Raw genomic sequence first — 13,727 nt, 5'->3', positions numbered from 1 at the left:
AGTTTTATAGTAACAGGGCTCCCTGATTTATACAGCTCTGATCTGACCATGTTTAACTTCTGCATAAATATTTGTAACAAGTTAAAAATAAGGTTGAAAAGAATTTCCTCTTTCTGGTTGGACACTGATTTAATAATGGGCTTTTTTGGTGGTGGCGGTTTGTTTTTGTTTTTTTAACTCCTGTTCCCCTTCCTACTACTCTTCTTCAGATTCGTGGATTCTGGTGAGATGTCAGAATCTTTCCCTTATCGTACCAAAGCTCTGTTTGCATTTGAGGAAATAGATGGAGTCGACGTGTGCTTCTTTGGCATGCACGTACAGGAGTACGGCTCAGATTGTCCCCCTCCAAATACAAGGTACTTTTTCATTTCTGTACTGGTGGTTCTTGCACAGAGAACCATCTTGCTACATTTACTGGGCAAATACAGAAGATGTGTTTCAGTTCTGTGGCACAAATAAGTCCTCCTATATGACTGCAGATGACTTGGGAGGGGAAAACAAATATCACAGCAAAAATGTTACCATTTTTTGTATTCTGTATTTAATTTTGCCTTTCTGTATATTCTTGCTGTCTGAAAAAATGCTACCCATCTTTTGTTTTTGAGAGCTCTTCATACCATGTTAAGATGCCTAAATATGCATTAAATAATATCATTAATTTGTTCAGTCTGGCTGGATACATATCTAAAATAAAAGTCAGTTCTCAGCAGACAAAACAGATGTTCAGCCATACATGATTTTCCGTCATTCTTTTCTTGTTCCTACAGGCGTGTGTACATATCATATCTAGATAGTATTCATTTCTTCCGCCCCCGTTGTCTCCGAACTGCAGTTTATCATGAAATCCTCATTGGATATTTGGAGTATGTGAAGAAACTTGGGTAAGTGAGGTCTTTGTAAAGAAAGAAACCCTTTTTCTCAGTATTGTTTTTTTAATTCAGGAGACTAAGTAGCTTTTGACTTGGGATAGTCTCTCTTCTGCCCTCTCTGAGATGCGTCGAACAAATGCCTCTGTGGAGAGGCATATTTCTCTCTGCAGAAATTTGGATTTTATCACTAACGTGGTGTTAGGATTCTTTAACTGACAGTATATTTTTTTTTAATCAGAGGTTCACTTGATGTTTAAGCTTCCCTATTGTATCTCAGGCCTTATCTCTTGTATAATAGAGGTTATTGCCTCAGCATTTGTTAACAAAGGAAAAGGAGGAGGTACAAATTTGTATCTCAGTTTGTCTGAATTAATTTTAAGATGTTAGAATGATTAAGACTTCTTACTTGTGTGTGAAATGCAGGTATGTGACAGGACATATCTGGGCCTGTCCCCCAAGCGAAGGAGATGACTATATTTTTCATTGCCATCCACCTGATCAGAAAATACCTAAACCCAAACGTTTGCAAGAATGGTATAAGAAGATGTTGGACAAGGCATTTGCTGAGAGAATCATTCATGACTACAAGGTTTGCTACTGTACTTTCTGAATTAATTTTTATGGGCTTTTATTTGAAAGTAGCTAATAGTGTTTCACAGTGAATGAAGCTGTGGTAGTGTTGTACAAGGGGTTTTATTCTCAGCTGGTCTTCATTTTTCTAGATTTTCTGGAGGTCCTGCCTTACAGACTGAGTTCTTTAGGTTTGGTTTCTGCATTAAGAGAGCTGCGCAAGAACCTTCCTTTGTATATTGTCTTCCACTGCAATCTTCTAGGCAAGGAACTGTTTGGCTTGTTAAGGTTTATACAAGTTGTTTGCTTCTGACGATTATCAAGGATCAGGTGGAATATGGGACCCACTAAGTGTAAAATGAAAAAACTGCTTATAAAACAGCTTCTTCACATGAGGAAGGATTATTTTCACAACTGGAGAATATTGCACATGTAACCAAGGAAATATGTTAAAGATGGCAAAAGTAACATTTGCCACTCTTTTAAGTGATAAAATTCACAAGAGTTTCTTAATGGTAGTGACATTGCAGGAAAAAAATTGATGTTTTGATTGCCAGTGACAGTTTCTAAATGTGTGGAGTAGAACAGTGTATAGTAAGCCTTGTCATCTGATCTGGCGTAGCAAAGAACTAGAAAATCTGTTTGTCTCTGGTAAGGTGGTCTTGAAGTTAATCCAGAGAAGAAACTTGGCTTGTGTTATATGTGCTTGCTAAACACAGTGCACCTTAAAAAACCACCTCCAGACCAACTGTATAAAGTACCTGTTCCTTTTCAGAATATCTCTTCCTCTTGGTGGTCCCCAGTCTTTTTGTCCAGGTGGCCCCCAGAGATTCAGCCAGCCGTTAGTGAACGACACAGGCTGCACATGGTCCCTGTGCCACAACCAGACTTCAGGATTCATCTGTGTAATAGATATACAGTGCATTCAGCAATTCTTCTGGACTTACCAGGCTCATTGTATCTATGATACACAGCCCAGCCACATGCATTGCATGCTTATGTGCTTATGAATGCATAAGGGAAAGGGCTGGATGTGACGCACTTGCTGTCACTAGAACGGTTCCTGCTCTTGTTCAGTGTAGGATAAGCCAGGCACTGTAGGCTTCATTTTTAATTGGCATAGTTACCAGGGAGGGGATGGTTAGGTTTTCCAGGGGTATTGTAGTCTCTCCCATCATGTCAGGAACATGAACCCGTTGCATGATGGGGGTCCAGGAGAGCCTCAGCAGCTGTCTTTCTGAGATGAAACAGGGAGAGTGCTGTTATCAATACTGCCAGGCCAGGTTTTGAGCAGCACCCAGAAAAGGAGGCCTGCCAGGGGTGGGCTGTGGGCTTTGAGACACAGCTGTTCGGTGGAACACTGGATCAGGTCTCTGGTTTCCCTCTCTCTCCTGAGCAGTTTTTATTTATTCTTGGCATTGTGTGATATGCTTAACAGGACATCTTCAAGCAAGCAACTGAGGACAGGCTGACAAGTGCCAAGGAGCTGCCTTATTTTGAAGGTGATTTCTGGCCCAATGTGCTGGAAGAAAGTATTAAGGAGTTGGAGCAGGAAGAGGAAGAAAGGAAAAAGGAAGAAAGTACTGCAGCTAGTGAAACAACAGAGGTGAGTTAACTTTATACGCTATGTTTGCTTCTAGCTCATGAAGCTGACAATTAACTCTTTAATAGAGAATTCACGTGCAGTAAACGAGAAAAGAGGGTCATTCACATTAGCTGTTAAATCAGGGTTCCGTTTAACTGAATTTCTGATTTTCCTCTTAGGTAATAGTATACTGATGACTTGTTATTTTTGTACTTTTAACAGAATTAGAAGTTCAGCATCTCTGTTCTCAGAGAAATCTTTTAAGCTACATTTGCTTGCATCGTCACTGTACATTTGCTTAAAGCAGTTACTTGGTTGAGTTTCTGGTTCACACCTTTGCCTGTCACCTTCAGTATGTGCATTTTGAAAGATGCTTTATTTTTCAAGGCTGAATTAAGTTTTGCTCTTATTTAAGCAAAGGCAATTTGTAGTTGTTTGAGGCAATAGGAAGTTGAAATTTCAAAGTATTTATTGCAAGCTTTGCATTGATGTGAAACATTGATCCTGGTGCTGGTTTTCCTTCGCCAGCATTTTCAATCTGTGCATAACCAAAAACTCAACAACTTAGTTTTTCTGGGTCCTGGCCAGAATTTCATTACTCATTTTTATTCCTGTCTTGATTGTATCTGTAAGCAAATGGTCTTGGCACTTTTATACTTCTTTACTTGTGATTTGCAGCAAGGTGTTTTGAAAATAAATACAGTAGGAAAATCTGAAGTCTACTAGCTTGAGGTGGAACCAGAAGCTTTAACTGGGGGAAAACTGCATTCAGCTTAGAAGCCATGGCCATTTGCATACAAGTATGTGTTACATGGGATTGATGTGGAGTGGTAGACCTTAATCCATCAATTTCACTGGGTCAGAAAGTTCCTTCCATTAAACCTTAGCAGCTCCTTCAAAGCTAATAGTTTTTGGTATGTTCTTTATAGAACCATCAGGTTAATAGTTTTCGCCTTGTTGCTTCTAAATGTAACTGTTAATATTGAAATATTTCCACAAACACAGCAGTATAAAAGTAACTGAAACAGAAGGCTTGGAATTTAAGTTGCAGTGCTCTTTTGCTAACAGTATCACTTTCAATCAATCATAGCATGCCCTTCCAGTGAAAACACCAGTGTAAACCTCTATGTCTAAAAGGGGGAAAAAAGGTGTTTTCAAAAGCCCAGCACAGCTAACTGTGGAACTGGTACAGGCTGTCTGCCCAAAGTGAGAAGATGTAGCCTTGACTGTTAACATCCTTATGTTCCCACTTAATGCTTTTGATGTTGGAATAGCTTTGTACAATTGATCAAATATAAACTCGCTAAAGGTGCAGTAGAAAAAAAACTTACACTGTTAACCTAAGTTTCAATCTGTTCTCCCTTTTGGTGTTCAAATTTTCAAATCCATTGGCACTGTAAAATGCTTAGGCAAAGCAGGACATGTCCTAATTCCAGCTGGGTTGCAGAGAAGATGAAGTGGGAATGTACAATAACTCATTTCTGAATACCTTCAAATCACTTAACTGCTCTGTCTGGTTTCCCATAAAATAGTATAATTCTACTTTCCAAACAGGTCTGGTCAAAAAAAGTTCATAAAATTAGTTACAGAAAAAAACACAATTGGACAAGCAGTTCCTATCTAGGCCTAATTAATGGAATGGAAGGATGGCAACAGTGTATATGTATAATTGCTTCAGTTGGAATATTTTCATGTTCTCTGAATAAATGTGCTTGCGGATAAAGCCTGTGTTTGCTTGTACATAGTGTTCATGAAACCTTCTTGCATGTATATATATATATCAGAGTATTTCAGTAGGCTGTTTTAATATTCTAGCAGTTAGAGAGGGGTTTGTATTGAGTGGTGAGCTCCCTGCTGAGACCTTGGGTTTTTATTTTCCAAGGACATGAAGTCTGAAAGTTATTTCTGTTTCCACAGGTCATCTGAATAGCATCATCTGCTATTTTTTACTCTTTACTTACATCTAGTATTCAGTATATGGTCACTGTGGTCTGCATTGTTGTAACTTAGACACAGGTGAAGATTTTGGGGATTTGGGGCATTTTTTTTTTTTTTTTTTGCAGTTCATATGCAATCATAATTCTTCAGAATAATGTATTTTGTTAGTATTACGTCCTGCATGTTTTGATCTGTGTACTAGCCCTAAATTTGTTCAGTACAAAGAAACATACAATAAATGAGAGCTCAAGCAATATGTGAAACCCCAAATGCACAATAAAGCGAAATACTCCCCTTCTGGAATTTAAGTTAATTTTATTTGTAACTCAGTTTATCAAGTATCTGTGAGATCTTATAAAGCAAGCAGTGGAAGTTGAAGTACAGTGTTTGAGAAGGGAAAAAAATAGTGTAAAATAGGAATTATTTCATGTATATGCATACTTTAAAAACGGATATTTTTTTTTTAAAGAGTGTTTGAATTTATCTGTCAGTTTGGCTTTTGATTTTTCCTGGAAGATGGGATATATTTAACACAGTATTGTTAATTTTCAGGCATTGGAACAAAGCTCTATTATTGACAGTGAAAGCGTTTCACTTTCAGCTACAGTGAATGGGAGAGAGCTCTAAGTGTAACATCTTTCCTATGCATTTATTGCAGGGAAGCCAGGGTGACAGCAAAAATGCCAAGAAAAAGAACAACAAAAAAACCAACAAGAATAAGAGTAGCATCAGCAGAGCTAATAAGAAGAAACCCAGCATGCCAAACGTGTCCAATGATCTGTCTCAGAAGCTGTATGCCACTATGGAGAAGCATAAAGAGGTACTGTCAAAATATGCTGCATAAAGGGATTATTTTATTCATGTAAATCCAGGCATGATGATACTCAGAACTGAAAAATCAGGAGGAGTAAAGCTTGTGATTGCACTAGAAACTTTTGTTGTCATAAGAATATATTGGAAGAGATCAGCCTAAACTAAGTTAATTAGATAACATTTGTAGCATAGCATTGCTGCAGCAGAACATGAGCTTTTTTCTGCACGATGATCTAACCTCATTGATTTTTCTTTTCCCCCATTTATCTTCAGGTCTTTTTTGTGATTCATTTACATGCTGGGCCTGTAATTAACACCCTGCCTCCCATTGTGGACCCTGATCCATTACTTAGCTGTGATTTGATGGATGGGCGAGATGCCTTCCTCACTTTAGCCAGAGATAAGCACTGGGAGTTCTCCTCACTGCGCCGATCCAAGTGGTCCACGCTCTGCATGCTGGTAGAACTACATACTCAAGGGCAGGATCGCTTTGTCTATACGTGCAATGAGTGTAAACATCATGTGGAAACAAGGTGGCATTGCACTGTCTGTGAGGTAGGTGGATATCACCAGAGACTTCTGCTCTCTCTTGCCCTACAGCTGAGCTTGAGGGTTTGTGGTGGGATATTTTTTTTTTTTTTTATACTGCCCAAAGTTCCTCCAGATTAAGCCTATCTTGATAAAAGGGCTGCGAATCCTTAAGGGAAGGTGACGGCCACAGTGGGGTACCTCTTCATCTAGATTAACTACTTTTAGTTTCTTGACATGAAAAACACCAATACTGCAGAATGGCTACTGCTGCATCATTTATTGCACTGTAGCTCCTCTGCATAGACAAGTTTTTAAGTTAAAGATCTTCAGGACTGAGTGGTGGGGTATGACTGCACTCAGACTAACCTGAATGTGCAGGGCACTAGCTCATCCACATTAAATGGATGTCCACAAGAGAAGTTAGTGTACCTTTCTGCAAGGTAGCTTTTGTTCTGCTTTATATGTGGTACCTTGTGTTGTAAGGAGCACAATGTGTGTGTGTCCGAGTTGCTGCAAAGCGGGGCGAGGAGCTGCCACAACTCTTGATTATTTTCTCTTCAGCCCAGCATTAGTGGTTACCTGCCTTGCAGATCAGACCAAATAATTGCTTCCTAACCTGGCTCAATGCCTTTAATGACTGCTACTTTTACAGCATAGATCAATTTCACTGAACTATGTTAGGGAGCAATTATGAGTAGAGTTATACTGGTGGACTTGAGGAGGAGGAGGTGTCCTCTGGAGGACTTGTGATGACTTCTGGCTGTAGTTGAACCAAAAAAAAAAAAAAGGAAATTGAATAACTGCAGCCTAGTGCAAGTTATTGCCAGGTTTGTGGTGGAAGTCTTAATTAATCCCTCTGAGGAGAGCAGTAAACAGGGTTTCTTGAGGCAAGACTGAAGGAAATGGATCATACACACTGGGGGAATTAAGTGGTGGAAGTATGGAATTAAGTATGGCCATTAGGCTTCTTCTGGGTGCTTCTGTGTCAGGGAGTGCCTTTCCTTCAGCCAAAAAAAAGACAGGGCAGGAAAATGTGGGGGGTGTGACCGGGTTTTCAGGTTTATGTCTGTCATAGCATGAAACTAGCATTTGATTTGAGGGTCATTTTAGAGATCTAAAAAAAAATACATAATTTCAGGGTAGTCAGTAATTACACTAAGAATAGCTAAATGGAGAACCAAACCCAATCTTTTAGGCAGTGACAGTAAGTTTGTCTTACTAGTTGGAGGTTTTGGCTCTCCTTCTGTAGGTTACCCAGGTAGACATCATAGAAAAGTAACCAGTTCCTCACATCAAAAAGGGAAAAAAAAAAAAAAATTCCTGCCAGACTTCATGTAATAAAATGAAGATACGATTACAGCCCCTCAGTATGTTGTTCCTGATAGTAGTCAAGACTTGTGATTGTAGGTTCACTTTGCTGACCTGGCTTCTGTCCTCAGCTGCCCCACACTCCCTGCCTCAAAAGTCTTCTCCTGCTGTCTCTCCAGGCTACACAGCCACTTCTCTCCCTCGGAGTATGAGGTATAAATTGAAACAGGTGGCTGTTGACAGCTCATGGCTGTTGTCCTGCTTTTGTTCTGTGCATGAGTACCCACTGAAACCCAGAGTGTGCTTCCACACCAGGCTCATGTTGCTCACCCAGCACCCCTGTTACTTTTCTCATCTTCTCCTGGTACGGTTAGTGCTCTGTAGACAACCAAACTCTGTGTTTTCTTTGTAGGACTACGACCTCTGCATTAACTGCTACAACACTAAGAGTCATGACCACAAGATGGTTAAGTGGGGCCTGGGTCTGGATGATGAGAGCAACAGCCAAGGAGAGCAGCAGTCGAAGAGCCCGCAGGAGTCGCGACGACTGAGCATCCAGCGCTGCATTCAGTCCCTTGTCCATGCCTGTCAGTGCCGCAATGCAAACTGCTCATTGCCATCCTGCCAGAAGATGAAACGGGTTGTCCAACACACCAAGGGCTGCAAGCGCAAGACCAACGGTGGCTGTCCAGTGTGCAAACAGCTCATAGCTCTTTGCTGCTACCATGCCAAACACTGCCAAGAGAACAAATGCCCTGTGCCATTCTGTCTCAATATAAAACACAAGCTTCGGCAGCAGCAGATTCAGCATCGCCTGCAGCAGGCGCAGCTCATGCGCAGAAGGATGGCTACCATGAACACCCGAAACGTGCCTCAGCAAAGTTTGCCTTCTCCTACCTCAGCAACGCCTGGTACCCCTACGCAGCAGCCAAGTACACCGCAAACACCGCAGCCTCCTCCCCAGCCCCAGCCTTCCCCTGTAAGTATGTCACCGGCTGGCTTTCCCAGTGTGTCAAGAACTCAGCCCCCTACTACTGTTTCAACAGGAAAACCTGCAAACCCAGTTTCTGCACCTCCACCTCCAGCTCAGCCTCCACCAGCCGCAGTGGAAGCAGCTCGGCAGATTGAGAGAGAAGCTGCCCAGCAGCAGCAGCAGCTCTACAGGGTCAACAACATTAACAATGGTTTGCCTCCGGGTCGCCCAGGGCTAGTAAACCCAACAGTGGGTTCAGTGAACCAGATGCAGCAAGTCAGCATGAATGTACCCCGGCCCAACCCTGTAAGTGGTCCAGTGATGTCCAACATGCAGCCTGGGCAGTGGCAGTCACCTCCAATGCCACAGCAGCAACCAATGCAGCCAGGAATGGCAAGACCCGTTATGCCAATGGCAACACCACAGGCAGTGGCTGGGCCACGGATGCCGGGTGTGCAACAGCCGCCCCGAAGCATCCCCCCGAATGCACTTCAGGACTTACTGAGGACCTTGAAATCACCCAGCTCTCCACAGCAGCAACAGCAGGTTCTTAATATCCTTAAGTCCAACCCCCAGCTTATGGCAGCTTTTATAAAGCAAAGAACAGCCAAATACGTGGCAAACCAGCCTGGGATGCAGCCACAGGCAGGCATACAGCCCCAGCCTGGGATGCAGCAGCCACAGACTGGCATGCAGCAGCCAGGCATGCATGCACAAGCAGGATTGCAGAACATGAGCGCGATGCAAGCGGGAGTGCAGAGACCGAGTGTTCCTCCCCAGCAGCAAGGGATAGGAGCTATGAATCCCCAGGGGCAAGCAATCAATATTATGAACCCTGGTCACAACCCAAGCATGGCAAACATGAGTCCGCAGTACAGAGAGATTCTGAGGCGGCAGTTACTGCAGCAGCAGCAGCAGCAGCAGCAGCAAGGAGGGGCTGGCATGGCAGGAGGGATGGCAGGCCATAACCAGTTCCAGCAGCCTCAAGGACCAGGAGGTTACCCTCAAGCCATGCAGCAGCAGCGGATGCAGCAGCATATATCAATACAGGGGGGTTCCATGGGACAGATGGCTCAGATGGGACAGCTGAACCAGATGGGCCAGCCCGGCATGGGGGCTGACGGCACACCCAACATCCAGCAAGCACTGCAGCAGCGGATCCTGCAACAGCAGCAGATGAAGCAGCAGATAGGGTCCCCCGGGCAGCCTAACCCCATGAGCCCGCAGCAGCACATGCTCTCAGGACAACCGCAGGCGTCTCATCTCCCTGGCCAGCAGATCGCCACCTCCCTCAGCAACCAGGTGCGGTCCCCAGCACCTGTTCAGTCTCCCCGTCCCCAGTCCCAGCCACCACATTCCAGCCCGTCACCCAGGATACAGCCCCAACCGTCACCTCACCACGTCTCTCCCCAGACTGGTTCCCCCCACCCAGGACTCTCAGTTACTATGGCTAGCTCTATGGATCAGGGACACTTGGGCAACCCAGAACAGAGTGCAATGCTTCCACAACTAAACACCCCGAACAGGAGTGCGTTGTCTAACGAATTGTCTCTGGTCGGTGACACCACCGGGGACACACTAGAAAAATTTGTGGAGGGTTTGTAGCATTATGGGAGCATCACTTTTTTGTTTCAGTTTTTGTTTTTCCTTTCGTGTTCTTGGACGTTTTGTACTGAAAATTCAGACATCTGGGTTGTTTTGAATCCTGGATGGAACTGCTGCTTCCTACACATGGAAGAATGAATTGCTGTTTAAAAAAAAAGAGAAAAAAAACAATACAAAGAATATATTTTTTTGTTAAAGCCAGGCGGTTAAAATATCTGGTCTCTTTTGTGGGTTTTTTTGGTTTTTATTTTTTTGTTGCTGTTGACTCATACCTTTTTTTTAATGGGGAAAACAAGTTCATTATAGTCATATTTTTTATTTGTATTTTCAAGACTTTAAACATTTGCGTTTAAAAGAAGAAAAAAATAATATTCAGAAACTGTTTCCTGAAATAATGCAACATTATAATGTATCCCAGTAACTTTGACACGTTGTGGGAAGATTTTTGTTTTTCTATAGTGAACTCTGCAGGCATTTGAAGTATTACCCCTGGGAAGATAGGAATGGACTCTTGCACACAAAAACACACATTGGCCAATGCCAAAATCCTTGTCTTGCAGATGTAGAAATTGTTGCTTTGTTTCTCTGATAAAACTGGTTTTAGATGAAAATAGGGATGATCACTCTTAGACCGTGCTGATTTGAATAGAGAAGAAGCATTCTTTTCTTTCTTTCTTCTGTGTGAAACTTGAAATGAGGAAAAGCAATTCTAGTGTAAATCATGCAAGCGCTATAATTACTATAAACAAGAAAATCCAAGAAGATTCAATCACTGTATAGAATGGTAAAAAAAAAAAAAAAACACAACAAAAAACTCATTTCTTACTTATAATATCATATTGTTAAATAAACTGTGTGCAACAGACAAAAAGGGTGGTCCTTCTTGAGTTCATGTACATGGTATTAACACTTAGTGTTTGGATTTTTTGTTATGAAAATGCTGTTTTCAACATTGTATTTGGACTATGCATGTCTTTTTTCCATTGTATATAAAGTATTGCTTAAAATTGATATAAATTACTGAAGTTTTTAACATGTATTCTGTTCTTTAAAATCCATGTAAGAATGTTTAAGGTTTTTATTTATTTATATATTTTTTGGATCATGTTCTTTGTAAGACATAGCTATGAATATTCACTCATTACACAGAGCAGCCAGAGGCAGCGGTAGGAGTGGCACGATCCATGGCGTATTGTAGGTAGCATGTCTGTTTTACAACACCCTTTAGTGATTGTTTCCTTTTCGGGGAGGGAGAGGAGAGGGCAATGGTTCCCATCCATTGACTATTTGCAGGTGTTCATCCATAAGGGTTAACTGGAATAAATTATTAATAGCCGTTGCTTTTTAAAAACTGCATTAATTTAGAGAAGGATCACCAATGAAAGGAAAATAGAGAGTATTGAGTTAATTCTAGGCTAATTTATTTAGTCTACAGTAAAATATGAACCTATTGACTTTAACACTATTTTTCTGCTGTTAACTCTGAGTCTAGATTTGAGGGTTTTCTGTGGAATAAAAAATAACAAATCATGTACATGTTCCCTTTAATATCCTGTCACCATGCCCTCATGTCCCTGGGCTACTTGTTCCTTCTCCCCCTCAGTGAATTGCTTTCTCAGAGCTAAAAGCTCCTGGGAAACTTTCCCCCTTGTAGGTGTGACCTAAAACCATGGCTGGTCGTAACCACCACCCCTCAGCCCGTAAGGTTATACACGCCTGGCACAGGATCTGCAGCAGACCTGGGAAGGTATCCTGCCCCAGCAGGAGCACCGGGCACTCCTGGCTTCCTCCAGCCTTACTGGTTTTATTGGCACAATGTTGGGGCAGGATTGAGGGACAATAGCAAAAGGATTTCTCTCAACTCGTATCCCCATCCTGTGCAAAGAGCAGTGTGCTGTGGCGCTGCTTCATTCTTTTTAACTGTAGAGGGTCTCCGCTTAAACTTTACTGGCAAACTCTTCACTGTTGCATCTTTTTCACCACCATTGGATTCATCTGCCCATACCATTGTCTTCAGCAATTCAAGATGTCAAAATCTGGGGCTGGGGTGAGGTCAGTGAACACTAACCCAAAGCTTGTCCTAAAGAAAGTGCTGTAAAAAGAACAAAAAAGGATGGAAAGCCCTAATGCTGTGTCTCATGCTGTGTACTTAAAAAAGAGGAAGAATACTATATTTGTGATCAAAAAGAGGAAACTTGAAATGTGCTGGTGTTTCTAATAAAAGCTGGTAAAACTGCTTGGATTGGAGGATGGTTCCACTTGGCTGGTGCCCACTCGGATCAGTTATGCCTGACAGCCAAGGTTAAGGTAACAGCACTTAATCTCACTAATACCTTTATGTAGTATCCATTCTTAAAAGCATCGGCACTGTGTCTGGATTTGGATAAACCCAGCCCTGGCTGGGGCACAAAGAGGAGGTGTGGCTCTCATGCATTCCTGTTCCTGTTGGAAAGCAAGTGCCAGGATACTTTTAAGTACCACCTGAAGTAAGTTGAGAGCACAGAGCAAGGGATGGGTTTAGATCTGACAATCCCAGCTTCCTGGAGCAGTTGTTTCTGGTAAGAGCAGGTATTTTACCAGGGAGCAAAGGGAAATACAAAGTCAGGAGGAGGGGCTAGGCTTGGTGTGCAACCACAACAGAACTGGAGGCTTCACTATGGTCTCCTTTGGGCATTGGTAAATGCAGCATATCTGAAGACTGGATGGACATCTGATCTGTGTTTTGATCGGGGAGGTACTGGTGATAAAGGAGCATAATCCTAAAATCACACCACCACAGTGGAGAGTGGTGCAGGATCTTTGTCATTGAAGGGGATGACCAAGACCTTACTGAATTCTGCAGGGGATGGTGAGTTCTGAATGGTGAGCTGCAACAATGTGGTTCTCTGCTCCTAGTCAGATGTCCACCAGCACTGCCACCACATCAGGCCGCGAGCATGTTTCTTCTCACCATAGATACACCACTAAGGCTCACCACCTTGGTTGCTTGTTGCTGTCCATCAAGCCAGAGATCTGCCTGCTGCACTGGTGTAAGTGCTCCCTGCTCTGGACTTCCACCTGGATGTGTTAGAGTGAAGGGGTGAGCCCTGGCTGCAGTGGTAGGCTGAGGAAGAGGAGCCCTTCTGCTGGGGTGCAGCCAGTGCCAAACTCCCCATCAGTCACTGTCTCGGGAGCCGGAAGCGGTCTCTCTACAGCCTTAGCACATAATATTCCTTTAAGTCTGTGGCAGCATAGGGCAGTAAGTGAAGTTAATGGCCTACAAGGTGACCCTGCTGTGCAGCAGGTGCTTCTTCCACAGCAAATAACAGCCCATGGTTTACTCAGGGCAGTGAAGATCAGGCAGCCACCATGGAGTTGGGAGCTGGGGGAGCATGCAGAGCAGATAAGCTGCTGTGTGGGAGCAGTATGTCCTTCCTGCATCACCGTTAAAATGGGGAGCAGGGTGATCTATTCAGTGACCTGCCAGGGCAGCAACTGGTGCCAGTCAGTGCCAACCACCAGATGACTGAAGCGAGCCTGGGCAGAGAGGAGGACT

The 13,727-nt window shown here is 42.9% G+C and overlaps 1 protein-coding gene across 9 annotated transcripts in view; it reads left to right on the top strand.

Annotated features, from left to right (window-relative positions):
• The window catches only part of CREBBP (CREB binding protein), a 95,421-nt gene extending 82,992 nt beyond the window's left edge, over window positions 1-12,429 (top strand). For all 9 annotated transcript variants that reach the window (XM_061473389.1, XM_061473392.1, XM_061473390.1 and 6 more), the window contains 7 exons: window positions 210-356; window positions 768-881; window positions 1,293-1,458; window positions 2,878-3,045; window positions 5,621-5,782; window positions 6,049-6,330; window positions 8,027-12,429. In XM_061473389.1, the coding sequence (XP_061329373.1) occupies window positions 210-356; window positions 768-881; window positions 1,293-1,458; window positions 2,878-3,045; window positions 5,621-5,782; window positions 6,049-6,330; window positions 8,027-10,192 (3,205 nt within the window). In that variant the 3' untranslated portion in view covers window positions 10,193-12,429. The remainder of the gene's footprint in view (window positions 1-209; window positions 357-767; window positions 882-1,292; window positions 1,459-2,877; window positions 3,046-5,620; window positions 5,783-6,048; window positions 6,331-8,026) is intronic.
• The last annotated feature ends 1,298 nt before the right edge of the window (window positions 12,430-13,727 follow it).

This window comes from Pezoporus flaviventris, unplaced genomic scaffold (genome assembly GCF_033815535.1).
Source record: "Pezoporus flaviventris isolate CSIRO_AGI_PZ_B2104156 unplaced genomic scaffold, CSIRO_AGI_Pfla_v1 ptg000078l, whole genome shotgun sequence".
Taxonomy (NCBI): domain Eukaryota; kingdom Metazoa; phylum Chordata; class Aves; order Psittaciformes; family Psittacidae; genus Pezoporus; species Pezoporus flaviventris.
The sequence above is the reverse complement of the archived record's forward strand: the minus strand, read 5'-3'. Positions and strand labels throughout refer to the sequence as shown.